At 40.6% G+C, this 27,543-nt stretch overlaps 4 protein-coding genes across 6 annotated transcripts; 1 reads left to right on the top strand and 3 right to left on the bottom strand.

Annotated features, from left to right (window-relative positions):
• Window positions 1-796: 796 nt before the first annotated feature.
• LOC106915497 (zona pellucida sperm-binding protein 4-like) lies at window positions 797-5,287 on the bottom strand. Of its 3 annotated transcripts, none has more exons than XM_014983126.2 (12): window positions 4,823-5,287; window positions 4,633-4,688; window positions 4,354-4,471; window positions 3,939-4,085; window positions 3,652-3,824; window positions 3,075-3,151; window positions 2,870-3,003; window positions 2,593-2,776; window positions 2,353-2,497; window positions 1,390-1,459; window positions 1,182-1,316; window positions 797-1,105 (listed from the first exon to the last, which is right to left on the bottom strand). In XM_014983126.2, the coding sequence occupies exons 1-12, from the start codon at window positions 5,022-5,024 to the stop codon at window positions 987-989; spliced, it is 1,560 nt and encodes a 519-aa protein (XP_014838612.2). In that variant the 5' UTR covers window positions 5,025-5,287; the 3' UTR covers window positions 797-986. The 3 variants fall into 3 exon arrangements, with proteins under 3 accessions (XP_014838612.2, XP_014838611.2, XP_014838610.2); XM_014983125.2 differs by having other exon boundaries at window positions 3,939-4,073; window positions 4,564-4,688; window positions 4,823-5,286; XM_014983124.2 differs by having other exon boundaries at window positions 4,564-4,688; window positions 4,823-5,283.
• Window positions 5,288-6,282: 995 nt separating this feature from the next.
• Window positions 6,283-10,893, top strand: wbp2nl (WBP2 N-terminal like). The gene is made up of 8 exons (XM_014983132.2): window positions 6,283-6,443; window positions 7,381-7,489; window positions 7,580-7,718; window positions 7,809-7,901; window positions 8,030-8,233; window positions 9,133-9,243; window positions 9,736-9,812; window positions 9,913-10,893. The coding sequence occupies exons 1-8, from the start codon at window positions 6,385-6,387 to the stop codon at window positions 9,967-9,969; spliced, it is 849 nt and encodes a 282-aa protein (XP_014838618.1). The 5' UTR covers window positions 6,283-6,384; the 3' UTR covers window positions 9,970-10,893.
• Window positions 10,894-11,861: 968 nt separating this feature from the next.
• Window positions 11,862-19,198, bottom strand: LOC106915502 (heme-binding protein 1). The gene is made up of 4 exons (XM_014983133.2): window positions 17,797-19,198; window positions 13,563-13,701; window positions 13,269-13,449; window positions 11,862-12,683 (listed from the first exon to the last, which is right to left on the bottom strand). The coding sequence occupies exons 1-4, from the start codon at window positions 17,872-17,874 to the stop codon at window positions 12,506-12,508; spliced, it is 576 nt and encodes a 191-aa protein (XP_014838619.2). The 5' UTR covers window positions 17,875-19,198; the 3' UTR covers window positions 11,862-12,505.
• A 733-nt stretch (window positions 19,199-19,931) lies between these two features.
• On the bottom strand, window positions 19,932-22,537 carry fmc1 (formation of mitochondrial complex V assembly factor 1). Its single transcript, XM_014983134.2, has 2 exons — window positions 22,161-22,537; window positions 19,932-20,567 (listed from the first exon to the last, which is right to left on the bottom strand). The coding sequence occupies exons 1-2, from the start codon at window positions 22,293-22,295 to the stop codon at window positions 20,364-20,366; spliced, it is 339 nt and encodes a 112-aa protein (XP_014838620.1). The 5' UTR covers window positions 22,296-22,537; the 3' UTR covers window positions 19,932-20,363.
• Window positions 22,538-27,543: the final 5,006 nt, after the last annotated feature.

The following is a 27,543-nucleotide window of genomic DNA, read 5'->3' as shown; positions in this document are numbered from 1 at the left end:
TTAAATGAAGGATTTAACGCAACAAGTTGAAGAAACAGTAAAGCTTGTTATAATGCTCGATCCTTGAATCTCCCGTGGCAACCATATGCCTGCTCCGCCTTTGAGGCGCAACTCCTCCTCAGAGCTGCAATCTGAGCTCTTAATACACTTTTACACAGTATAGAAAAAGGAAAATGATAGAGTTTAATATGATAGTCAAAACAATGTATCTTTAGGATCAATCGTGTTCATTTTATGAATCCTGCTTTTATATTATTTCCAGAGGCTCCTCACCATGTCTGACATTCTGCTGGAGTTCTGATCTTAACTTTGACTTGCTTTTATCAACTCCAATAAGTATATTTTTTTACATAGATGTCCCATTTCTAAACAAATCAATCTTGTTGTCAAGGAAACGCACATTAGCAGGAGACTGCAGTGATGCAATTTGCTCGGCTGTGGTTGGGTAATGGATGTAGAGCCAAGTCATCTTTGCATAAATCTAAATCAGCTACACTATATACACCGTTTTTCTATTCTGATAAGAGCTGTTATCTTAACATTTCAGTTATGTCCTGCTTAATTGCAAATGATTCTTTATCTCCACCCAGATTGATTTATCCAGTTGATAACCGGTTTTGTACAACGATGGACACAGTTAAGGTTCTTTGTGTCAGATGCCTTTGAGATCTTAAAGCCACTGTGTCATGGAGTCTCTCACAAACTAGAAACCATGTAAAATCTCATAACTGTAATTTTATTAAGATTTTCATAATTGGAAAAAAAAAAAAATAAAATAGAAGCCCCAAGGCTGAAATTGTGTACAAAGCAAGAATGGAAATGCACTTTATTTTTTAGAAGAGCTACAGAAATTAATTTCCTCTTCCTCTAAATCCTCAAAAGCACGATTTAGAAGTGAAACTTAAACTTAGAGAGTAGCGACAAAAAAAACAAACTCATTGCAAATAATAATGCAGATCAACGTATTCGGCTTATTTAAAGTGATCTCATGTGCCGGCCCTCTGCTTGCAGCCACATCTTTGGATGTTTGACCAAAGAGCAAACAGCAGGATCAGCAGCAGGGCGGCACCAACGCCAGACAGAACGTACACCATCACTCTGAACGCTGGGGAAGGAGGAGAAAAGCTGCATTATGATGTAATCATCAACGACGTGCCGAGCGCTTTATCTGAAATATTTACCCTTGCTCAGTTTTCCACACTGGAGGTCATCCAGGTCGGCGTTTTCGTGGACCAGTTGAAGTGGGCCTACGGATACGAGCTGGACCTGACGGGATGCAGGAGCGGTCTGCCTCCTCTGTCGCTCCGCATCCGATGCTGCGGAGGTACAACATAGTTAAAGAAAAAAAAAATAATACAGAAGAAAAATATATATGAAAGTCATACTTACAGATGATGGTACAACTCTGGGCACAGTCCTCGTCTTCTGTGCAGATTTCCACCCAACAGTAGAAGTACATCTAAAAAGAGCCGCATTCATTAGACATGTAGCATAAGCTTATTTCAGTAGCATTATCTCTCTCTAAATATTCTTTAAAAGTGTATTTATATTTAGAGGGAATTAAATTATGCTTGTTCAGCAGCAATGCACCTCATTTATACTCTTAAAAATGTTATTTACACTTTAGTATTTTTAACATTTCTAAAAGAAATTGACGGTTTTCAACCAACATGACTAAGACTCACTTATTGCAGCCACAGACCGCTAGTCTGGGCTAGCAGCCATAGTTATATCATCAAAATATGGTGTCCGCACAACAAGCCTCAAATTCATGCCTCTAAAATTAAGGCCTTAAATTCATACAACAGAGTTGGCCTTAAATATACCAATTACAGATCTTAAATCTTGTTGTGACAAGACTATTTAATCTCGTAGTTTTGCTTGCTGGCCTTTTCTCTCAAATGTTCGAGTAGCAAACAGACATCTTCACTGTGTTCTGGTGGCTGAGGCCTAACAACAACTAGCTGCTAAAATACCCTCAGTAACCTAACTAGCTGGCTTTTTTTGCATCCATTATGAGTTAGCTTTGATGACAATCATTGTTAGTTTATTTCTGTTGAAAAGCCATATGAGGCCAAACGCATTCTGTGCTTGATCAATCAAAAAGACCCCAAAAACTTTTAAGCTAGCCCATGTGGGGGTTAAGAGAGCTATGTGCAGTGTGAGAAACAGACCCCAGAAATTTCAGGATTTGCTGTTTGATTGCAAAACCTCCCAATAATCCCCTGTATTGAATTAAATTTAATGTAAGGCAGCATCAAAAAGGTCTTATGAAGTCTTATAAAGGGTAACAGCATGCTAAAGCAGGTTTTAAAAATATCCAAAACTAAATGTAAAATTAGATAAGGGTACCTGTTCCACACTTGGTTTGCCAGTATCAGGGTCCAAGAAGGCAAAGGTCTTCACATCAAAGCGCCTGACCTGAGAGTAGGTGGTGGTCTTCCCCTGGTTGTCCACAGGGACAGAGCTCCTCATGGTGTCTAGAGGGTTAGGACATCTGTCCAGGGGAAAGGAAAAAAAACAAAACATTAACCATTCCACTTTGACGTTCCAGCATGACTGTCAGATTGACGCATTGTAGGCCCGACTAACCCATCGTGGAGGAGGGTCCACACAGAGTGCTTAGACAGGGGGTAGGCAAAGCAGTCTCGCACACGCAGCGAGAGTGTAGGGTCAGGGGACGGTGGGACGATGGAGATCTCCACATTCACCGTCTGACGCAGCGGAAGCTTTAGGGGAAGCCGGTCTTCTGGGATAAAGGTGGTAAAGGAAGAATCTAGAAGGGAACCAAAGTAGGTCAGGAATGGGTTTTGAGCAGCTGAAGCCGCAAAAAAAAAAAAAGAAAAAGAAACAGAGAAGATCCTGGTACCTGTTGCTAATCTCATCTGCACCCTCATGGCTCCCTGTGCCACTACAGCCGGTGGATTGGTCACGGTGTACAAAGACCTCAAGTCTTTTGCATGTATCAGGTCTGATTCGTCATATTCACACTCAACCTGCAGACTTAAAAAACGACTCCAACATCTCATCAGCTCATTTATACCACCAGAAGAAAAGAAAAGGGTGAGCAATACCTGAAGGGTGAATGTCTTTTCCTTTTTTTGTTCTGCTCCTCCACTTCAACCTCATATATCACCAGATCGCCATCTTTCTAGAAGGAAAAGCAAATACTTTAGCCTCCACTTTAAATGTCAGTTTGGACATTTAAAGTGAGAAACTATTTGAAACTAAAACCAACATAAGTAGTGCCAAAATTTTAAAGAGGAAGGAACAGGGTGCATAGGAAAAGTCTGGCATTCAATGCCACAGAAGCACATTTGGCTGCAGTTGTAGCAGCCGGTCTGTCGGGTTGTCGAATAGCTTTAGACAAACTGGATAGAGAGAATCTGAGCGTCAGTTTTGTTAGATCTGGACTAAATGTTTAGGGTCATAGTTCATTTTTTTTCCTGGAGCCTCCACCAGATTTTCTTCCAGGACCATCCAGCATTTAAGCTCCATCCATCTTTTTGTCAACATATTGACGTTCTAACAGACATTGGAGTTTGCGGATGTCATGCGACTGTTGTCCATTATGACTGACGGGAGAAACGGTTTGAACTTCCTTCTTCTCCATCGTTGGAAATGAAACCAGGTTGAGATGTGACGGGTTACCCTCATCTTCGCGCCGCAGTCCATGACTCCCATCTTGAAGACGGCAGTATCTGAAGTTGAGATTGCAGGCAAACAGTGAGGCTGATCCTTGATCACGAGGCTGCCGGGGTCAATGGGTGGATGGGTGTCCGTAGCCTTGACCGTGAACACAAAGTGTCCGTCCAGAGAGCATGCTAAACAAACAAACAATAAAGGCAACACGAGGAATTAGTTTGGTAAAATATTAAGGGGGTTTGTTTCTCTTTTGTACGCGCTACAATCTCTCACAGGTGAAATGTTCCTTTTACCATTAAGTCTGTAGTAGCAGGCGGGAGACTGGGCGTCGTAGCAGCATCCCAGTTTTTGGCAGGCACTGCTGGTGATGCTTTGGTGACCACAGTTTAAACGCAGGGACTCATCAGCATTGCATTCACCGAGGGAAGCTGGAGAAGAAGCTAATAACAATAACCAAGCATTCAATGTTATGATTTTCCACATTTTGAAACACTCAAAATTCCTTGACATACAATACCAATTATGTGACAGACTAACTCAAAGTGGGAGGAAGAAAAGAGCTGGGTGACTCCTAAGTACAACCAGTCCAGTTTGTCGGGGAAAATTGTTCGCTTAAACAGATTTGAGTGCGACAAGAAGAAAGTCATGTGGGAAGAATTTAACAGTATCCATTGGATCCTGTTGATGTTGAGGTCAGAGGTCACCCACACAACGTCGGCTGGGTTTTCTGACTGCTTCTCTTGATCAGAGGACAGCTGATGTTTACGCTGATCCACTGGTTCTCTCCTGTCAACTGGACCAGCAGTGGGATCACCACTTTGTTGCCCTGCAGAGGGGAAAACGGTCAAACATGCAATGCACAGAGGTTTTGGATTATACTTTCTTTACATTCTTTTTTCTAATAAATTAAAGTATGACCTCTATCCTTGCGTAGCAGCTGTCATATCTGCTGAAAAACGAGAGGTTCTGGTTCTTCTCTTTACCCACCTTCACTCCACAGGACCTCCTAGAATTAACTAAAGGGACTGGAGTACCTGACACGTCTAAACAACAACAAAGTAAACGCAATTATGAGGGACTATTTCAAAGGGGAGGAGGGTGGATAAGAGATTAATTAGAAATAACTTTGAGGTATTTTAAACTAAATGTTTGAAATGGGTAACAGCCGTGATCTTACCTCTGACATGCAGTTTATTCGTGACCAGCGGACCAAACACCGCTTTAATCCCACGGACTGAGCAGGTGACGGCAGGTAAAGCCAGCTGTGCGTTTTGCGCCCGCTTTTCCTTCCCCTGAAAGCTGGAGACGCAGCAACAGCCCTGCGCCATCAATATCAAAACCAGAGAAACCAGTCTGGCTTTCATGCAGTTGTAATTCATCTCCTTTTAATTTGTATTATTATTTGTCTTTCTTTCTTGACTCCAAGGTTCCCAGACCTTTGTGTGACTCTATAAGTGAAGGTCACGTGACTCGTGGTAATTAGCGTTAATTAGTCTAGAGCTTGTTTCTTCCTCAATCAGAGGAGCACAGAGCATCGTGTTTCCATTCTACCGACATTTATCTGATGAAGATAAGACCCGTCACGATTAATTATTTTCATAATCAAAACTGTAAAATTATATACTGAATAAATAGCAGATGCTGTTCCGAGGCCAAAAATGATATAGTGAGAGTGTCGCGGAACGTTTTAAACGGCGCACAAACCTGTTAGTTAAAAAAAATGGCTTGCCAACTACTAAGTGTTAAAACAGAAAACTAACACGTCTGTGAAAATGAAGAAAAGTAAAATAATAATAGTAATAATAATAATAATTTTTATTTGAATCAAAATTAGCAACGGTATTCTAAATCTAGCACATAGCACATGAAGATATAAAAATTAGCACGAAAATTAGAACATTTACAATACAAAGCAAAAAGATAACAAAGACACAAAGGATGGATATTTCAAAATCTGTCTTTCAGTTTCAAAAAAGCTTTTTTGAACAAGCTTCATGGCCCCAATTCAGCTCCATACAATGTCGTACTTTTTAAAGAAAACATTTAATTGCAATAAAATTCTTTATAGTTTGTCAGGTTTCTTAACTCTTTCGAGGTTTTAAAATATTTTACCAATTCAGCCTTGAGGTGAGACGTTTTGAGCTTTCATCCTTTTTTGATCATTAGCCAATATTTATAAAGTCATTATTTCAGTGAAACTGACAACAATTAACCACAGGACAATGAATGACAATGAAGTGTAGAACTTACATTTTATTACCTTTTTCATCCAAACTATTAATGACAGTAGTAACAATATATTTTCTTAGAGTTGCATCCATTTTTTGATTTGTAGCAATTTAACAAAACTACTTTGAACCATATTGAACTGTACAGTACAGGTAAATTAAACTGTAATTAGTATACAGTCTCGCACAGATGTTGGAAAATTAAACATCCTCAAAAACTCAGCATGTTTATGGACTCACTTTTTCATTCACAGTAGTTTTTGTACAAAGTTAATATTATTTTTGAATCATTTTCTCATAAAGTGTTCAACAGATATTTGAAGAACATATCTGTTATTCAAGGATAATTAAAGAAGAAGAAGAAGAAGCAAGAAAACTTCCAGTCAGGTCACGAGTTACCAGATGGTGTGATGACGTAAGCGCTGTGTCATCCGTGAACGTTCTTCTGTGACGATTCCAGGCTTTAGCATTGACCACAGGCAACAGGAGAAGTTTCACACGGCTCCTGAACATGGCTCTAAATCGGAACCATTCGCAAAACGGCGGAGTTTTGATCAATAACGGAGAAAGGTGCGTGTTTTATGGGGTTTCTTCTGGGTTTATGTAATAAAGTAAGCAGCTGTCGTGTCGTCACGAAGCTTGTTTACATCTCTTTAGGTGGAGCTAGCTCACGGGATAACATTAGCAAAGCTAGCCTGCTTAGCAGTTGCGCTTTCTTTTAACACCCCGAATTTCTGACTTAACCTTTACATTTTTAACAATATACCGAAAATGTAATGCTGTCTCTTTTTTTGTTACCCCTACGTTTTTGTGAAATTTAGTTTTGCTTTTGGCTAACTCATTTCGTTAGCCCAGTCTGTCATAACAGGAAGTAATGGCTGCTTTTCTCATGTTGACACTTTGTTACAGCAATAATCTCATCACGCACCAATTTGATGCAACCTCGGGTTACAAACAGCAAATATCGAATATCGAAAAATACCGAAGTTACCTAAAATGTCACAGAGCTTTGGCCTTTTATATTTATTTACATTATCTTTAAAATTACTCAAAGCACTTAACTGCAATGAGAAGTTGACCCAATGACTACCATAGACTTTACCATAATGAAACCAAAACTCCACATTCTTTGAAAGGAATATAAATTGACACTTATTTACTTATAATCTCAATGTGTTAAAACAAAAAAAAAAAAAAAAGAAACTGCACTGAAGTATACAGCCCTGACTTTTATCTAACTGTTATGCTAAAAAGTTGCATCAATGTACATCTTGTCGGAAGATGTGATTACAGTCCAGTTCAGGCTAATTTCTGGCTAATTAGCTGGTGCATCTCTAGAGATTAGCTTAGTCTAATAATATTCTAGAATACATTATATATGGCAAAGATGTCATATTGTTTTCCACAACGCCAATGATTCATAGTAAGGATATTCACTGTGTTTGACAGTTTTTGTTGTTGTTTGGTCAATTTTTTTTAACCTTTTATCTCTTCATTGTCCTGTCAGTGTCTTAAGACAATGTAAGAATGTGGAGCTGTCATTCAGCGACGTCTCTTGCAAGACTGATCTGCTGAAAGGGACCAAGAAAGGCACCATTTATCTAACTCCATACAGGGTAACTCACTTTTGCACAGTTAACATGCTCAGGATGCTGCTGTGATCCTCATGTTTTTCACACAATTTTTCTTTGTATTCACCTTCTCAGCTGATGTTCGTGTCCAGCAACAACAAGGACTGCTTAGGCTCAGCCATGTTCCCCTACTATCTGATGAAAGGCTGCAGCATTGAGCAACCTGTGTTTGGCGCCAACTACATCAAAGGCACCGTGTCGGCTGAGCCTGGTGGTGAGTGTCCTTTTTAGCAGATTGGAAACCAATGATAAATTGGGTAATTATTGTAATTAAGAGCTACTCTAATCGAAACTGTTTATTCAGGCGGCTGGGAAGGTCAGGCTCATTTCAAGATGTCATTTCCCAGCGGAGGAGCCATTGAAGTGGGGCAGCATCTTTTCAAATTGGCCACAAATGGTTTGTATACACATTTTTGTTATTTTTTTTTAGTTGTTTTATTCCATATTGGATGATATTAAGCTCATAAATAAAAAGCACACACTGTTTCCTTTACCTTTAAAGCCTAGTTTGTTTTTGTGTTGTAGCATCCCGTGCTGGTCCGGCCCAGAATGGGGCTCCTGCCTATGGTTACCCCTCACCCGGAATGGTGAATGGGTACGGTCCGCCTCCACCTGCGCCTACCGGCTATCCTTACCCGCCCCCTCCCCAGCAGAATGGATTCTACCAGGGTCCTCCCCCTCCCACTGCTCCTGGCAATATGGGCTACCCCTATCCAACGGCAGCAGCAGGTACAGCTTTGAGTCAAAATGACTTTTTCTTTTGCTTTCGAATTGTGTAAACACTGTACAAAATGGGTTAAGATGTTTCTAAATGCTTTTTATCGAAAATGTAGTAATATAAGTGGTGGGCACGCTTCCCGTTACCATGGTCATGGTGGGGGAAGTTTTTTGTTTTGCAAACATTTAGCGCAGTTAGCTTTTGTTACACAGTAAACGGTTTTAAATCTTTTAACTGAAGTCTTTCTGGGGTAAATTGGGCAAAACTAGCAACAGAATTTGACATTCTAAAAAAACAATAAAATTGAAGCACAAAGCATACCGGTACATGTCCTGTAACAAATTTGACATGGTTGGAATCAATGTAGTTAAATTTAGTGCTTTAGCATTAGCTTCTGCTACGTAACATATTGGTATAGCGCTTTAGCGGAACTGAGGTTTATGGTTGGTGCTTTAGGGTTGCCAAAGCTAACTTTTCAGTTGGCTGTCCCTACCACTGAATTTAACAATATTTCTGACTTTTTTTATGTCAACCTGATCTGTTGTGGCTTGATAAGATATTCACACTATTTGAACCTTTTCACATTTTGTGAGGTTACAACAACAAACCTCTATGCATTTTAATGGGCTCCTATGTAGTAGACTCCTGCAAACTTGAATTATTTGTTTATTTGCATATTTTAATGTATTTTATTACAGCATGAAAAGGGCTTAAGCAAAAAAATCAGCAATTTTTTAATGAGATAAATTGATTAATCGTCAGAACAATCGATTAATTGCTAATTTAAATAATTGTTAGTTGCAGCCATTGATACGTCTTGTCATATTTGTGTGCTGTATAATCTAGGTCTCACAATTGTACACATCTTTTTCTTTTTTTTTTTTTTTTCCTTCCATTGACCTTGTCTTAGGAATGTACCCATCTGGATTTGACTACATGGCCCCGCCCCCTCCTTACCCTGGGCCACCTCAGAACTGGGCTCCACCCCCTCAGAACTGGACCGCCCCCCCACCTCCTGCAGGTTTGTTGGTCTCTCTCTCTCTCTCTCTCTCTAGCTCTCTCTGTTTTAAGCCTGTGCCACTGCACCTGTCAGATCTCATCTGTCTTTTTCAAGATGAATCATTTTGGAAAAAAAAATAAATAAAAAGAAGGGCTGCTAGTGTCTCATGTGTTGAACATCATAATTACAAAGGTTAAACAATCCTCACATGCAGAGCTCTCAGCAAACGCTCCCCTCCTGCGCTCATATGCAAGAACCCACTGTTCCAGGGTGACGCGTCCTTTCGCTTTGGCTGGACGTTCAGTCGGATGTTTCCCGTCCTGTTCCTTGGGGACTGCGGCTTGATTCCGTCTGGAGGATTTTCCAGAGCTGTCATTTAAGATTCATGTGACTAACCGTGCGCTCCCCGCGTACAGTGGTTTGAGCTGTAGTGTCTGCACCCTGAGCGCGTTCTGCGTTCACGACTGTCAGCATTAATCTCCTTGTCTCTGTCACGTCTTGTTTCGTGCACAGGTAACTCGAAGGCGGCCGAAGCAGCAGGCAGCGCGTATTATAATCCCAGCAATCCGCATGCCGTCTACATGCCTGCGGTAAGCTTTCGTAGCAGCACGGACGTCGTCAGCCGTCTTTGTTTCAGGGACGCCACTGAACTGTGTTTTTTTTTGTTTTGTTTTGTTATGTCCACCACAGGAGCGGCCTCCACCGTACGCACCTTACCCAAACTCCCCCGACAAGAAGAAAGACTGAACACCTTGACGGCACTCCTACTGCTTCCCCAAATTAGATTCAGATGCGAGTGAAGTTGATGGAAAAACTGCTTGGTTGATTAAAAACTGAAGGCTACTGGCACAATTGGTGATCTCTCAGCCACAGCGTAACTGTGTCTTTGATATTCTGTCATTATAAAACCGACCATCTTAACTTTTACTTACTTTCTCAGATAGGAAATGTGTTATTTTCTTAATAATTCCCAAACACCAAAACAGCTGTTTTATAGAATGTAAAATAAAACATACAAACAAAACATTTTCTGCTGATTTGATTGCGGTTCCTGAAGAAAATTCCACACCAAAAACACTCTTTTTACAGCATCACAGCAAATATTCAGTTTTTCTTTCTTTCTTCTTGTGTGTGTATTAATATATAGCAAATATCAACAACATAATCTATTATGAATGTGTCCTTTGTATTCATTTAAATAAGATAAAATAGCTTAATTTTTAGCTCTTGTTCTCATAATGTCATGTTTCTTTGAGAGGGTTTAAGTTGATAAAAAGCAGTGCAATGTTTGGGCTGAAGAGAATTCTTAAATATTTCATATGTGTGTGCAGTCTGACATCCAAGCTAACACCAGAACTCCAGTAATTACACTAGTGCAGGGCTACAGGGCCTAGTTCAAGGCTGATGAGTGATTGCTGCTGTTGATTCTTATGAATGCAAAGCTTTTGTTGCAGGCTAAGAGTGTTATGGGGCCAGCAGGCTATATTATCTTCCTTAGTGTGCAACAGTTACAGTTTGTTTGATGGATTATTTGCACACAGATGTAGTAAGTAGATACTTTACCCAATTTAATCAAATGTCTGTATTTTAATACCTTTTTGCAGTTCTCTTTCTTTCTGCTGAATTTTGTTCCAATTAAAATCTAATAAATGAATCATTTATTAAAGCTGACGTTTTAATGTTTTTTGTTTTTTATTCTTACACCATCTTAATTTTAAAACATTTTGAGTTTTTGAACATCTTTCAGAATACTTGCATTTTTGTTACCCTCTGCTTTTCTTTTTGGTGTTGTATTTTAAGTATGAACCTGCAGCCATTAGGTCTTTTGCAACCTGTAATATATTTTCTTCCAGTATTCCCACAGCATGATGGCGCCACCATCATGGAGTTATGTTTTTTTTGCATAAAGTCCTAAAAGTAGGAATCTAAACAATTAATTGACTTATGATTAATTTCCGATTAATGCTGTATTAGATTAAAATTAGTTTAAATCGATTAACTATTAAAAGTTCGCTTAGGCCTTTTTCTAGTGTTGTAGTTTGGCCGCCATCCAGCAGAGGGCGCCGTTTAAACGGAGACAGTTGATGCAGGATTAAACATGGCGAAGCCCTACCAGAACGGCAAAGAGAAATTGTCGGAAACGCTTTATTGGGTAAGTATTTAATACAGCTGACACAAAATAATGTTAAAATTTAATGGTGTTTTTTTTTTATTCAGCATATTGTGAAAATGTACCCCTTCGTGTTATGCAAAGACGGTTAGCCTTCTTGCTACAAGAGAAAACTCGGGTTTTTTAAAGAAAATGGCCGCACTAGTCGTAAGCTGTTCGATAAGATCAATCAACTTTAGATTAACTCATTACTCTATGACTTTACGGAGAGCCATTTCAGCCAAAATAAAATAAATAAATAAATGGGCTCTCCATATGACTTGCACCCCTACCTAAAAGTTAAATATTTGTCTTATTTTATGACAGCACCTGCTGTCTTCCCCAAAACGCTTATGTCAAAAATGTAGACAGGATTTATTCTCGCCACTCTCTCCTAAGTACAAGTTTCCCTATTTTTAATAATCAAACAATGATGAGAGATTTTGACTGACTTTCTGTCGCACAAATGAAAACACAAGAACAGCAAATGCAGACTATAACTGAATAATGTTTTTATTTATGCAATAAAACACTCTCGAGCCTTAAAAATGAAATTCATACCGACCACAAAACCCTTACATGCACAGATGGGTCACAAAACAGTTTGTAGAGTTTCACGAAGTAAAAATTAGCTTGTATGTCATGCACTAAAACACAAAACTCTCCTGAAAACACAGAATATTCTTAGACAAATATAACAAAGTATTGTGTAATCGTAGCACAAACAACCAAAGGTCTCCTCACAGCTGCCATTCCTCTGATTCAAAAGGTTTAATTCCACTTAATGGTTTAAATTTATGCTGTCTAAACCAGATTATTTAAAGATGTGCAAGTTAGTACTCAAAGACATGGGAACTCTGTTGGGATTTATCACCTTCAAGTGCAAGTCTCAAACTATATATTTATATATATGTTAGTGGAAGCTAATTTTGTTTCCAATATTTTTTTCTCTCCTTTCTTTTGGTCATTCTTATGATAAATACAGTTTTTTTGTAAGCGTAGAAACAGAAAATCTCGCTTCTTCCAGCTTTATTTTGAACCCATTCTCTGTTTACAGCTGTAGGACTAACAGAGGTGAAGATTGAATTTTTTCCTTTTTTGGAGGACTAAGCTTTGATGGGCCTGAGTGGCCTTTCACGGGTCCTCCTGTAGAAGCCACACTTCATTTCTACGTCCGTAAGGCTTGAGCGGAGGGTCGTAGCTGCAGCAGAAGTACTGCTTGCGCTGAAAGGGCGTGGTCTCGCCCAGGGCGCGCGTCAGGCGGGCGGCCTCGGCCCGATACTCGCTCTCCCCGGCGAAGCCGCCAAACTGCCTGCAGAAACGTAACAGAGAGGGTAGATTTCAACCTGTAGTCATTTATAATGTCTCAACAGTTGCAGCGCATGCAGTGGGAATGAAAAGTGTGGTATTTCGCGTTGCCTCTGTGTGAGAACTGCAGCTTCTTCGTTGCCGTTACAGTACGCAGTCCTGAACTTGAGCTGGGAGGTGTTTCAGTCCAGTTCACTGTACAGAACAGCTTTGTCTCTGGGGTGTTGGTGCGTTTCCTCAGTTGAACCGCTCATGTCATCTCTTTTAGCTTGAAGTCAAGGACTTTACTTGGTCCTTAAGCATTTTGGAAGAGTGACTTGTGCAAATATTTTTTGTTTTTTTGTCTTTTACAGTGACCCATGATCCTACAAGGCTGCACTCATAGCGTCGACTTCAAATAAAAAGTGAATAAAGTAGAAAACATTGGATCACTTTCCATAATAATAATAATAATAGACTAAATGTATCAGCTCTTGTGTGTTGGACTGAGCTCTCTTAATCAAATTCTACAAGCTTTTACAAACAACTTGATTTAAAAAAAACCCCAAAAAACACTATTATAAAATATACTGTCACAAATGACACATACAGCGCGTATACAGTTATGCCGGGTCGCTCCTCCACCCTGATGGTGCTGTCGGTGGGAGCTGGGGGGTCTTGTTGGTAGGCGTTGGGGATCCGGATGCCCACCGCCAGACGCCGAGAGAAAACGCCATCGTTCCGTGGGTACACCGTGATGATGATGGGAAACGCGATCCCCATGGCTTCACCTTAGAAAATGAAATGTAGATTTGAAATGTACGACTTTATTTTAGCAAGATGCATTGATGTCTTGTTAATGCAAAGAGGGGTTTGGTTGGTTTCAAGCGTTTCTCTTTCTAACCTTGCTCATTGTTTCCACCGATGTATGTCAGCAGTTTCCGCACCAGCTCCCCGATTACTTGCTCATAGGTCCTTCCTTCTGAGTAGACGGCAGCGTACTTTGCTGCATCGTACCGTCTCACCTCAAAGCCCACTCCGTTCTGTGGAGCAAAGAGAAACGAGAGAATGCTAGTAGTTTGTGGAGCAAACAAAGTGGTGCCCTTCTGAAAAACAGACGATTGTGTCACGAATTTTAGCTTGGTATGCCATGTATTACTCCAAGTCTGGGATTTATGAAAAAGTGGTGAGAAGAAAGCCTTAAAAAAAAAAAGTCCTGTTTGTACTTTTCTCTACAGGAGTCACAGCAAATGTGTGGTGGAAGGAACTCTGGTCTGATTTGACCAAAAGTAAAACATTTTCCTGGGTAGAAAAGTGTCAGTGTACACCAGTTGTGTCTAATACATTTTGTCATGGGGGCCATGATTGGCAATTTTAAACTACTGGGGAGCAACAAAGTTCATTGAATTAAAAATGCAAAAACTTACATAATTTTTGTTTTACCAGCTCAACACTAAACAGTTTTTGTGAAATCTGTTTATCATTAAAAATCCAAAACATAGAAAGGGATTCAGACTGTTACTTCATTAAAAGGACAACAGGCAATTTCCAAATTTTTTGGTTATCAATTGTTTTTTTTGTTTGTTTTTTTTTGGCCAAAATCATTATCATTTTTCACTTGTGGTCAGGGGTCAAACAAAATAATTTGAAGAGCCACAAATGGCCCCTGGGCCACGCTTTGGACACCACCAACGTACATCATAATGAGCACACCGTCCTGAGGATGAAACATGAGCAGGACTATTTTCTTAGCTACACTGGAATAGATTAGATCAGATCATATTTACGCCTTAGAGTAGCCTCGTCAAAGTCCGTATCAAAATCTAATTGAGAATTTGCAGTAAAACTTGATGTCCTATCTGACTGATATGTCAGTGTCAAGAAGTGCGAAGCTGGTAGAAACACACACCTAAAGTATTGCATTTGTAGAAATAAAGCTGTTAGGGAGCCTAAAAACAAAAGCACTCCACACTTTTCAGATACATAGTTATTTGTTTCAACAAAAAATGGAGGGAAAGCATCTGTTTCCTTCCAGTTCACAGCAACTCTCGACTGAAGTCCCAATGAAATACCTCGAAATTCGAGGTGACAAATAAACCACAAAAGTCCAAGGAGTGTGAATAATCTTCGCAAAGGCCACACAAAACCCTCGGTGGGCAGACCCACGTGAACCGCATTCGCCCCGATCTGATTAAATGTCTCGTTCTGCTCTGCAGGGTTCAGTGAGCTCACAGGGAAATTCTGGGCCAGAGATGTGTGTGCTGTTACGTAACGGCGCAGCCGCGGTCACGGCCGGCATTAAGGAGACGCACGAACATCTGCTTTAAAAGCAGGCCACTGTGTGGGGTCAGCGTGGAGCGCGTGGTCGCTCCTCTGCGCGGCTCCTGCTGCACGCCGTCGTTTTTGAAGCGTTCCACAGTGTGTCGCTTGGAATTTAATTGCGTCGTATTGCGGTTTAATTTCTCTAACGCTTCGAAAATGAACCGCCGGGTTGCTGAAGATGATTGTTGCTCGCAGCGTGACACCTGTAGCACGAAATGAAACGGAGAAATTATCTCTTATGTTTTTCACTCGTGCTTGAGCCGTTTGGGTTTATTATCCTCCCCCTTGGGCAACCTGCGAAGCTAAGAAGTATCATTCAGATAATGGGATCTTCATCCCATAAAATAAATGTGTAACTTTCAATCCTCTTTCCCAGTCTCAAGGTACTAAATGCACTTTTTTATTTATTTATTTATTTTTTAATAAAGCGCTTCAACAAATGCTCCTCCAGAGGTTTTAATTCCACTTCCGCTGCATCTCGTGTCAGATCCACATGCTCCTGCGTTGCAATTAAAGAGTTAGCTTTGTAGAAGTTGTCACTGGGGCCGACGTTAAAAGTTGTGCTCTTCTGTGCAACAGTGTAATTAATTTGTCATGTGCATGCAGGCTCTGTGTCTGTGTGAGCATGTGCATTGTAATTAGCCTCCGCCTAAAAAAAGAAAAAAAGTGCTTACACCAAAATAAAAAAAAAGAAGAAGAAAAGCTCCATGACTCTGCCGTTTTGGTTTTAAATTCGTGCTCGGTGCTCATTAGCAGGGTTTGAGCTCAGTTTCACCCACTGTTGCTGTTGTTGTTCAGTCTGTGAACGTGTGAATGTGCCCCACCTGGTATCTCCTCTGGAGCTGTTGGTTTTAATTAAAAGTGTCAGACAGATGCTTTATGCACCAGAAGCCAGATCTTGACAAGGAGCGTACAAAAAAGGCGTTTTTCTCTCAACGCCTTTTTTCTGACGGTAAATCCAGAACTTTGCCATTTTTGGATCGTTTGGGAGAAACTAGATTATTTTTGTTTGCCGACTGAATATTGGTGAGAGGTGTTTTTTCACTCTCTCCAAAGCCACAGGTTGTGACTTGGGTCAAATGTTTTGAGTTTACAGTAGTTTGGTGGAATTTTGGCCGTTCCCATTCCCAGAGAAAAGAGTCTCACCCCCACTTTTCTAGCTCTAATCTAAAATGTTCTGAGATTAGGGCCACTCCAAAACATTGGTTTGATGTCTGAGCAGAGGTGACAATGTTCCAGGTAAGAAGTTGAGATTTTGACGCCCATGAACTGTTCACAGTACCTCTTAGAAACATTAGTTGAACCTTTACAACTTTGAATTTGTTCAGTTTAGAGTTGCATTGATTTCAGACACAGTCTTCCAGCTCAGCTTGCTTGAGTTTTGATTGTTCCTGAAAATCCAAACCAATTTCCTTTCATCTGAGGAGAACAATTTGGGTCAGATGATTTAAACTCGGACACAATTAGGTGTCAATAATCCCAAAACACTCATCAGTACTGGTTTTAAAATGAGTAAAACCTTCTGATACTAAGTTTCTACAATGAACCCGACCTCAACTCTACTCAGAGACGATGTGCTTTGCTTAAAAAGCAAAGTCAGACCAATGAAATAAAACTCCGGCGATAAGAAAAGTCGGCTCTCCGTCTGACGCTCATCTCCATGAGGGGTGTATGTAAACTTTTAACAGGCATTGTGTTTATGTCTATTTTTGAGGACCACCAACAAACCTCCTCCTCTGTGGACTGTGGATGCTCACATGTGCCATGTGTTGCTGAGTTTCCAAAGTCCCTTTGTTCATTTATCTGGCAAACAAAAGACAAGTTCTGAGTGGGAGACAGAGATAAAAGCGGATTTCCATTCCACATGAGAGAACGCGGCCCATACTGACACACACACTCACTGACAGACAGATCTGTTTTGACACGGCCAAGCGCACGTCATGTAAAAGACGGGCTACTTAGGAAAGACTCTTGAAGCCAGCTGTTCCATCCTGCACAGCAACATGAAACAAGCATTTAAAAGAATATTTTTCTTCACAGCGGCTGTTTGTTTCTTATTCTGATTATTTATATAGTAGGTGGAATATAAAGTCTGCGTTGAGAATACATTTACATAGATAGTGATAGTGTGTTAAAAATGACGTCCAGAATAATCAGTTATGCATAATGATCAAAGCAAACTAGTTCACAAATGTGAAATGCGAGGGAAATTATGAATAGTTGTAAAAAATAAAAATGAGAAAAACGTACATTTGTTTGTAGTTAAAACTGGGATGCTCTCGAGGCATGTCCTTTTTCCCAGATCCTCAATTGAATTTAGGTCTGGACTTTGACTACGCCAACATAACACATGGTTCTGGCTGTATTATTTCCCCCTGCTGCCAGGCGAACACGTTCTCCACTCTGAATTTATCTCCAACCAGCTCCAGCCTGTGCAGCCTGACAAAACAGATTCACCCAGCATGGTGCTGCCATGATGTGCAGCCACCCCTCCCCCTCACTCCTTTCCATCATAATTCGTGTCTGCTGCCTTGTGGAGCCACACGGGCCCTCGGGGTTCCCTTCTTTGCGCGCGCTGTGGGTCAGCGGGCATCCTCACAGGTCACAGACAATTAGCCTTACTGCCAAGGTTGCAGGGCGAGTGAGAGGCTTGCGTTTTAAAAATAAATTCCGCTGCATGTGTCTAATGCTGAAGTTGGGAGTTTGATGAGAGAAATGTACAGGGCAACAGAAAATCTCTGCGTAAAATTGCGCAAAAAAAATCAAACGGAACCTAAGCCGTCGTCCAGAAGGCGCACAGATGTCTCTCTGCTTACCTTAGTCTCGGTGCTGAGCACTTTGTACTCGGTCTCCTCTGAATTCCCAAAGAGCGAATTTCTGATCATGCCAAACATCGCTCCGTTGGTCACTTCCACTCTCGTCGCTCCGTGCGCTTTTTTTCCCCTTCCTGTTAACGCCTTTGCCCTCCCTTCCTCCAGTAACCTGCTTCCCCGGAGAGACAATCTGCAGTTTGCAAATCAAAAACAACTAAGCACCTCGTCTTTGTGAACTCCCTCAACAGCTGTTTCCTTCCCCCCGCCCCTCCTCTTCTTCTCGAGGATGAAGATGCTGCTGCTGAGCTGTCCGCACCTTCTGACAAACCAATAACCGAAGCAGCCTCCGCGCTGTCCCCGCCTCCCGCTCTCCTCCTCCAAGCTCGACGCGCATCACCACCACCTAACGTGACTCATTTTTTTCTCCCCGGAATAGTTAAAGTTGCGCCGACTTGATTAAAACGTTGTTTTTTGTTTTTTTTACTCGCACCACTTTCACCTCTCAGCGCCACTTTTGGTCACCCGGTTTCTGTTCCAGGATGGCAGGACCAGACGCGCAAATCGCGAAATCAATTTTGACACTACAGTTTGTTTGTCACTACGCATTTGTGCGTTTGATTTGCCCGACTGCGTTTGCGCATGTTAAGTTTGGGGTTTGTACACGAGCAGCGCACGTCTTGCTCTCTCTCCCTCCCCTGTGCCACTGTGAGCTTGCTTTGCTGCAGGGTTAGTCTATTTTAATTCACACTGAAGGCAACGTTAGTCACCGCTGCACACTAAGAGCAAAAAAAAAAAAAAAAAAAGGGGGAAAAGGGTGGAATTATGTGATGGTGGTTGGGGAGGGGAGGGATGATTTTTGAGAGAGCAGGTCTGGGAACAGAGGCACTTCCTGCATCATGAATGGCAACCTGGTTGATTCTGGAGTTTCAGCAATATAGACTATGCATTCTTAGAGTTGGCACAGGGGTGAAACTCTTCCTGCACATCCATAAAAACAGACTGTAAATGTTACGTTATATTGTCTCATTCTCAGCCTCCCTATCTGTTATGCCGCCCTGAACAACTGCCCATATGGCCCATGTAAAAACATGCCACTGCCTCTAAAAGTGTGTGGCAAAAATTTATATATTTTTTTATTTTTGCATGCTATAACTATTTGCAAATGAGGGCTTCTTGGGGGAAAAAAATACAATTTTGATTTTAAAATATACTCTTTCAATAACATCAGAGCAATTAATCACAAAGTGCCCTGACATAAAATACAGTTTACAGTGACAGAAATCAAATAAGTTCAGGCCTTTACATTTATTTACAGCTGCAGATCTTTTTGGGTATGCCTTTTCTAATTTTGGACTTTGACTGGACCATTCCAACACACATGTTCTGAGCTAAACCCTTCCATTACAGCTCTGGCTGTGTCTTCACTGTCCATCTTTGAATCAGCTCCACTAATCTTTCCTGTCCCTGCTAGAAAAAAGAAGCATGATGCAGCCACCACCATGCTTCATTGTACTTGGGTTTGGAGCCAACTCTCCAAAAAGCAGAGATGAACACAAACTGTTTTTGTAGGTTTTTCTAGAAGGTCAACAATTACTTTATTAGGTATTCACTATTTATTAGTGTTGAATTACCATTTTAGCATTTCTTGTTTTAAATGTAATTTCATTATCTGCTCCTTTATTTTTCTTGGAAGCAAGTATAAAGCTACATGTAAGGGAATACTAACATACAAATAAAACAGTTTTAGCTAGCTGGTGAGGATTCTAGTTTTCCCACCTCAAGCTTCTACACATCATTTTCAGTGTTTTCCATCAGTTTTTAGAAAATTCTTTACGTTTAAGTCCAAAATAACTACCAAGACGGTTTTTTTTAACTGTCTTCTGAAACCTAAGAAACATTTTTCTCCGTAATGCATGGATACACGTTTACATGTACAAGATAGTTCAAAAAGAAGTTTTAGATAAATACTTTTGAAGGGACATATTGGCTACAAATAAGAAACTGCATTTTCTGAATGAATGAAATATGCATATTTTTATTTTTGTTGTCAAAAAAAAAGTTTGAGGTCATATCCTAAAACTCAATTTTGTCATTGAGATATTGACATTGAAAGCCAAATAATAAATTGGACAATTAGCTAAATATTGATGGTCATTTATTTTAGCCTGTTTGTTCATGCACACATTAACACACAACTTCAAAAAAACAAAAGTTTTATTTACACAGTCAAGTATTAATCACCGTTTATAGGATTAACTTTAAATGACATATGCCACATAATGGGATATTCAGTGTTTTTGAGGTGCTGCTGTTGAGTACAAAGGTTTTAACAAGTTTTATATTTTAGCTGACTTTTATTTTTTATTTCATCAATTCACATTTTTTCCCCCTCGTTTCAAACAACTGTTGCTCAGGAGAATGAAGAACAAGTTCCCTCAGTCCACAATGCCACAACCAGCAAACTCTGGAGTTTAAATTACACAAAGGCAGCCGATCCATCCACTGTCCATTTAGACGTAATTCCAGGAGAGTTTCCTGATTTTCTCCTGCCGGCTGACTTTCCACTGTCCCTACTTCTCCCAGCCTTTCCCTCCTGGCTGCGTGGGCAGCCTGAGCCCCACCAGGCCCGCCACTTCTTCTGGGCTGCGCTCTCCCTTGCCATGGTAGAGGTTATGGAGGGCCAGGTGGTTCCTGGTGGACGTCAGCAAACACAGGTATGTGAGCGAGGCGTGGTGCGCCTCCTGCTGGGCTCTGCAGTACCTTTCCCCTGTAACCTGCGATAAGGAAAAACGATTAAATGACAGTAATTTCCATCACTTTAAAGAAAGACGCATGGGATGAAACCATAAGAATGGTCTGACTTGTGACCCGAGTTGGTATTCATGAAGTTCTGAAAATGCAAAAACTTCAAGTGTACGAATAACTGAGCGAATACACTTCAGGCAAATAAGGGAAGAGCAATGAAGAACTTTCTGACATCCATCTACCACTGTAAGCACAATAGCACAGAGTACGGTCCATTTAGACACTTTAATGTACACTGTAGAGCCTAGAGAGCAGTGCACAGTTTGACGTGACTAGAAGAGTTGCTTTAAGCTGTTTTGCTTCAGTGACAAGACATGCATTCAGTATTCCTGCTGAGCCATGTTCTCCCAAGCGTTAATAATGCAAGCTCTAAGCCTACATGGCAAACAGCACACACACACTGATGCATTCTGGACAATGTGGAGTGATTTTTGAAAGTCACATGTGAAATAGAGCAGCGGTAAAAACAGAGATAAACATGTAATTACAAGCTTAAAGCTATTATTTTGTAATAAACTATCAAATCATCATTTTATTTAACATTAAACGGCACAAAAACAGGTATCTACTGAGGAGGTATCTACTTTTTACTGCGGATAAACACATTCCTTTATTCAGGGTTTCTCCCAGTGTATTATAAGCCTGGTGGGCCACCGGGCGTTACTTGTACCCCCACAAGAATTAGCATTGCTCATTTATTTAAGTTTTTTTTTTTGCATTTTTTAAGACTTTATAGTTGGTGTTCAGTTATTGATCTTCCAAACACATAATTATCAAGTGACATGTTCAAATTTCCTGTCAACTGTAAACATTTTTTAACTAAAAAACCCGGCAGGTCACTGGATGAATGACTGCTGAGCGCCCTAACCAACGGGCTTAGCAAGTTTTCTGGGGGAAACCTTGCTTTATTATGCATTATTATTACTATTAAGGTGTCCTTAAAGTTTTACATTAAATCAAATGTCCTGAGCAAAATTTTGTATTTTATATTTTTCTCTCCATTATCTACAGCAAATTGTTATAACTGAATTAACAAGCAAATAACCTATCTATAAAGTTGCACGGCAGTCATTAATAAAGTTAATTCAACGGGTAGCTAGTGGTCTCAAACTCCAGTCCTCAAGGACCAGTGTCCTGCAACTTTTACACGTCTCTGCTTCAACACACCTGGCTCCAATATTAGCTAATTAACATAGCTAATATTGCCTCGATAGCGAGGCAGTTTGGTCATTTAATTCAAGTTCGTACGACAAGGGACACATCGAAGAAGTTACAGGACTGTGGCGCTCGAGGACTGCAGTTGGCTAATGTTAGCATGCCCTTCATAACAACTCACCTTGCTTTTTTAAAATGTTTTATTACTTGACGGCAACCGCCTGTGCGTGTCAGGTTCTGTTTTCCTTCTATAGCCTTGCTTGTAAACGATTCAAGAGCATATAATTTACTGTTTTGACAACTAGCAAATGCTTAATACGACATATTAGGCATATGTTATAAGACTGAAGGATGCTTGTAGCAGCCTAGCTAATATTAGCATTTTGCTAAGCTGGGGCTAAACTCACCTTGTTCTTGCGAAACTGATCTATAACATAGTTATAAGCCAGCGACTGTTTGTAACTCGGTCCTTGAATGGTACGTAACTCTTTCAATATTCCTCTACAGACTCTTAGAGGAGATGACAGCGACGCCATCGCCATCTCTCCACGATGTACCGAAGTCGAGCAGCTCAAGGCAGCCAGACATTCCCAATCAAACCCAGCGCTGCCATTCTGTCTGCAAACCACAAGATGGCGGCATCTCACATATAATGAACACAACGGCACTCTGGCTTCTGCAACAAGTAATTTGTTTCTTTGATAGCTTTACTCATAATTAGCTGTGCAGCCATAGATGTTACATGAGACAAATCGCAATTTTTGATATCTACTATGATGCTCATCCTTAAACAGCCAACATTTTATCTGAAATTTTAGGTGTTGAAATAAAGAAAAACATGCAAAAAGAGGATACATTTTCTCATGTGGGTTGTTCATATTTGTGTAAAATGTTGTTTAAAGGAAACAAAAGGCATCCAATGACAAGAAAATTAGAACTAAAACACTGACACTGGTACTTTTAGTATCCTTCTTTTCTGAAAATTCAATGCAATGATAAAATTTAAAAACAGATAAAACCTCCATTTGTTACATCTGTATTAAAAAAACACATTAGTTGGCACGTTGTTATTTTGGCCAAAGTTAAAAGCCACAGTATGGCAACATGCAGTTACAAAAACGAATTGGAAAATAAGAATGATACAGGCATGCAGGCAGGCTTGTGGTTTCCGATGTGTGCCATGTTACATGATCATTTGCTTAAAAAAAAAAGTCAGAAACTGAAAGAAAAACAAAGCACAGCGGTCTGTTGAGAGCCATTACCAGCATGGAGATGAATTTATCGGCATGGCAACACTGGGTTTGGCTGAGGGCGAAATGCAAACGAGACAGTTTGTTTTCACAGCCATGCAGACACGAAGCAGAAGTCCTTTAATGCTTTCCAGTTCAACAAGACGGAGTGCGTCGAAACCCGAAAAGTAGAGGGAGAGAAAACTAATTACATGAGTTCTTTTTACACCGAGCAGTAAATCGTTTTGAACGTCACCATGACGTCAGGCAATCATACAGTTCCTTGCAAACGTATTGACACTTCTTGTTCTTTTTCACATTATGTTACATGTGAAATATAGATGTATTTTATTAGGATTTTACTTGATAGCCCAACAGAACGTAGTGAATAGTTTTGGAGTGGAAAGAAAATGATACATGATTTTCTAATAATGGTAAAAAAAAAAATCTGAAATATAGATCTAATACACTTGTCATCAGCCACCGTATAAAAAAGTTAGCAGTAATAGCTGTAACTAGTCATTGGCTCATGCTTTTACTAACGACCGCTTCCTGATCCAGCCTTCAGTATAATTTCAGTTCTTTGCTCTTTTGTCAAACACATCATTTTGGTATCTGAAATATAAAAGAAATATACATTTTACATTCTCCTGTATATGGAAACTTACGGCCCACCATGTAGATCTGAGCTTTTCCCTTCAAGCTTGGTCAGACATCGACGTTCATTTCTCACCACAGCATGATGCTGCCAGCACCGAACAATCCGAATGCACAAAACACTTTTAAATTTTTCTACTGATGAACGTTCTTGAACATGAATTTTTTCCCAAAACTTGTGTATTGATGATGGACTCTAGGGGGAGCCAGTCTCTCATTAGTTTCACACTGGTTTGGTTCTTCGACATTTATTGGAAGGCCCCCTTTTACCTTCCCCATATCACACTCTCTCTCTCACACACACACACACTCTCTCTTTCAATGAATACTAATGCAGCGAGTGGGCACACCTCCCTTCCTCCTATCTTTTTTTTTTTTGCAGGGATGGGCAAGCGAGGAGAGGAGAGGAGGGGGGGGAGAGACAGAGCAATTCCAGCTCAGTATCTTTCCTCATGAGGTAGGCTGTGCTTGACTAGCAGCAGCAGCATCAACTTCCCCTCCCCAAACCTCTCCCCCCCAACAATGCCTCTTTTTTTTTTCCTTTTTCTTTTTTTCTTTCTCACACCGAGCAATATTGGTAACGCCGTCCATTGCCACTGCAACAATGTCTCGCCTGCGCGTGGGGCGTGCGGCGTCTGAGCAGAGTTGAGAGGAAAAAAAAAAAAAAGCGAAGAGGACATCTGTGCCCGGTTTTCCGTCATCTGGATGGGAAGTGCTTTTTGGCAGGGGAGAGAGAGAGAGAAGAAAGCGGAAGACAAGCTGGGGAAGGGGAACAACTGGCACCAGCCAATCCCCCCCCGTCCACTCTCAGACTGGAGACAACGGAGGCCACCGGAGTATTTGCTTTTATCTTTCGTTTTTTGTTCTTTTTTTTCCTCATTGCGCTGCTGGGAGGTGCTTTGCCTTTTCATTTGCTCGCTCTTTCGGTCCTCTGCCTCCTCATCTATTTTGCCATTTACCTGGTCAACAATTTCGTCCATTTATGAGCCAGACAAGGAGGGAGAGGGAGAGAGAGAGAGAAGCAGAAAGACAGAGAAAAGGAGAAAGAGACAGAGGAGGGGGATTTTTGTTCCCCCCTCTTTATCCTCTTTTATCCCCTCCATCCATTCTTCCTTCCCTTTCCATTGCTTTCCCTCCCTGTGCAGCCCACGCTCCCTTCCTCCCTCCCTTCCTTCCTCCCTGCCTCATCCTCCTCCCCCTCCACCCGTAACTTTGGCTACTTTTTCTTTTTTTTGACTCCACCTGTCGTTTTATTTATTTCCTTTAAGCAGCTCTAATAGAGTCATTTTAATTAGCTTTTGTTGTCTTTTCTATTTATGCCTTTTTCACTTTTATACCTATTTCCCCCCTTCTTTTTTCCCCCTTATGCATCTTATCTGGCTGATCCCTAACTCTGACCATAGGTAGGTCTGATTAGTGTTTAGTGTCTGTCTTTGTTTCCTTCCTGTGTGTGCGAGGCGTTTTGTGTTTGTAGCACACCTTGACAATGATACACACACACACACACACACACACACACACACACACACACACACACACACACACATACATTTAGCAGATCCATGGCTCTCCTCCCATCCCGCTCTCAGCTGATTCCTGCCCTCCTGACGTCACTCTTCCTTCTTTCATCCTTGTTTTCTGACATCATTTCTTTTTTTTAACCCCTCTCCTTAAAGTGACTCATCGTGCAAGAACCTTCTCCAGCCATCATCACGGACGTGAAGCATTCGCCTGCTTTGTCACGTTTTAAAAAGTGTCTTGTATCCATTAAAGCGGCTTCATCACGTCTACATGTTTGTTCCTTTTTTGTTTTCCCGTCTCTCTCACACGCGCACACACACGAAAACTCACACCAAACTTCTTCATCTGCTGAAAAGCGTCGCGTTTTACAGGGTCCCCCTCCCGTTTGATCAGGTGAAGGTCAGACCGAGCAGGAAGGGCCCGTTTCACTCAGTCGCTTCAAAGCCTGTTCTGCTGGGGCGTCATCTGTGTTTGCACAGTCCTCTGGCTCCGTTTTCGATGCCCTCTTTTCCTCTCTCCTCCCCTCTGCCTCCTCCCTCTTTCTGTCTCGTATCTTTCCCAAACTGAACTCACTCCCATTCCTGCAGACAGACACACACAAGCACCTAAAAAGAATGGACTAGGAAAATAATTGGCTTTAAAAAAAACAAACAAAAAAAAAACAATCTTCCCGAAGGAGTTTTTATTTTTACTTTTTTTGGCTTCACATTTACCTACTTTCCTCATTTCTCCTCCTTTGCTAACATCCATTCACATCTCTTACACGCTGATCCCACTTATTGATTTATTTCTTGTTTAATTTTTCTTCGCTGTGGAAAAAGAATCAAGAAGAAAGATTTTTGTAATTTTGTTTTGTAAATTAAACTTTATTATTTTAATTACAACAGAGCTAAAAATCTTTTTGACTGCAAGGCAACAGAACAATCTGGACTAATAAGGCATAGCAAAAAGCACACAGGCATACACACAAATGGCAAAAAATACACATACATTGAAGGAAGATCACACAACTCATCTCATTTTCAGTTTTTTTTTTAAACGTTCTTTAATATTTCCATTCTGTTTCTGAAGGAGATTTAAAACTGAATGAAGTCGTCGGAAAAGTGGGACTTTGGATATAGACGTTTTTTTTTTTCTTTTTCTGTGGAATTACCCTTTAATCCTGGATTAGATTTTGAATGACCAAAAAAATATATATTTAAAAGTAAAACAAATAAAATTCTGGACTTTTATGTATTCTATTTGATTTTTATTTTTTTTCCTCTTTTTAGTTTTTTTTTTTGTACAATTTTCAAAGGACCGAAGCTGATCTGTCTCTCGGCTTTTAAATCTTAAGTGGATTTCACAACTATGGATTAAAGACTGAAGCAACATCTTTGTCGGTTGACCTTGGTTTTAAGTTCTCCATCCTACAAAAACTCAACACATTTAACATATTTCATTGTTTAGAATCGAGTAGGTGAGTATGTTTTATCTGGATCCACACATTCAGTTGCTGCTTTTTGGATGGTGAAGAGCTGATTTTGTCTTCAAGTCGACGTTTTTCCATATCCATGCGTGTGTGTGTGTGTGTGTGTGTGTGTGTCTACAAACCTGTCACAGTCTAAGTGCTAAATGCTGGTGGATTATTGACATCATTAATAGCTCTCAAACTTCACCTCCTCATCTTTCTTTATTACTTTTCCTCCACTAATTCAGCCTTTCGTTCTCCTTTTTTAATTCATGAGAATCAAAATGAAAGAGTAATGAGTGTCTGGCCATGTAAAAAATTAACTTCAAACGTCAAAATAATTTCCATCTCAAATCCTTGCTCTGTGCAGCTACTTGTTCTGGACAAGAAGGAGAGAAAAAAAACTGCAACTCGGTGCGGGAAGATGTTGTGTTTGTAGATCAATAAAGTAATCTACATGAAGGAAAAAAAGCACACTTCCTCTTCCTGAGAGCAATTTTTCTTATCTGACGTTATTCCAACAAAACCCAAATTGCTTTAGCAGCACGGACGTGATAATGATGTTACTTCAGAGTCAAATTCCTACTCTCTGCAACACAATACACATTAAAACCCATTTCATTCATCTCCCTCTCTCCTGTCGCAGACGCACACAGACCCCATTGTCCATCCATCTATCACAAGTGCAGCGGTGATTGACCCTGTTTCTCTGATTAACTTCCCAATCATTTGTCTGACAGCGTGATTTGGATTGACAACGCAAGTGTGTGTTTGTGTGTGTGTGCGTGCGTTTGTGCGAGTGCTTCCGCTCAGTCAAGGTTGTGGCGTCACCTGTAAACCCACCTGGGACCTGCTCTCATAAACTCAGGGTCTATTAGCCATTCTGCTAGCTGCTCCCTGGCACACATGTGACCCTCCGTAGCCTTTCCGCAG

Source organism: Poecilia mexicana, unplaced genomic scaffold (genome assembly GCF_051168715.1).
Source record: "Poecilia mexicana isolate PSO_F unplaced genomic scaffold, ASM5116871v1 scaffold_8, whole genome shotgun sequence".
NCBI classification, from domain to species: domain Eukaryota; kingdom Metazoa; phylum Chordata; class Actinopteri; order Cyprinodontiformes; family Poeciliidae; genus Poecilia; species Poecilia mexicana.
Note: the sequence above shows the minus strand (reverse complement) of the source record. Positions and strands in the feature narration are given on the sequence as shown.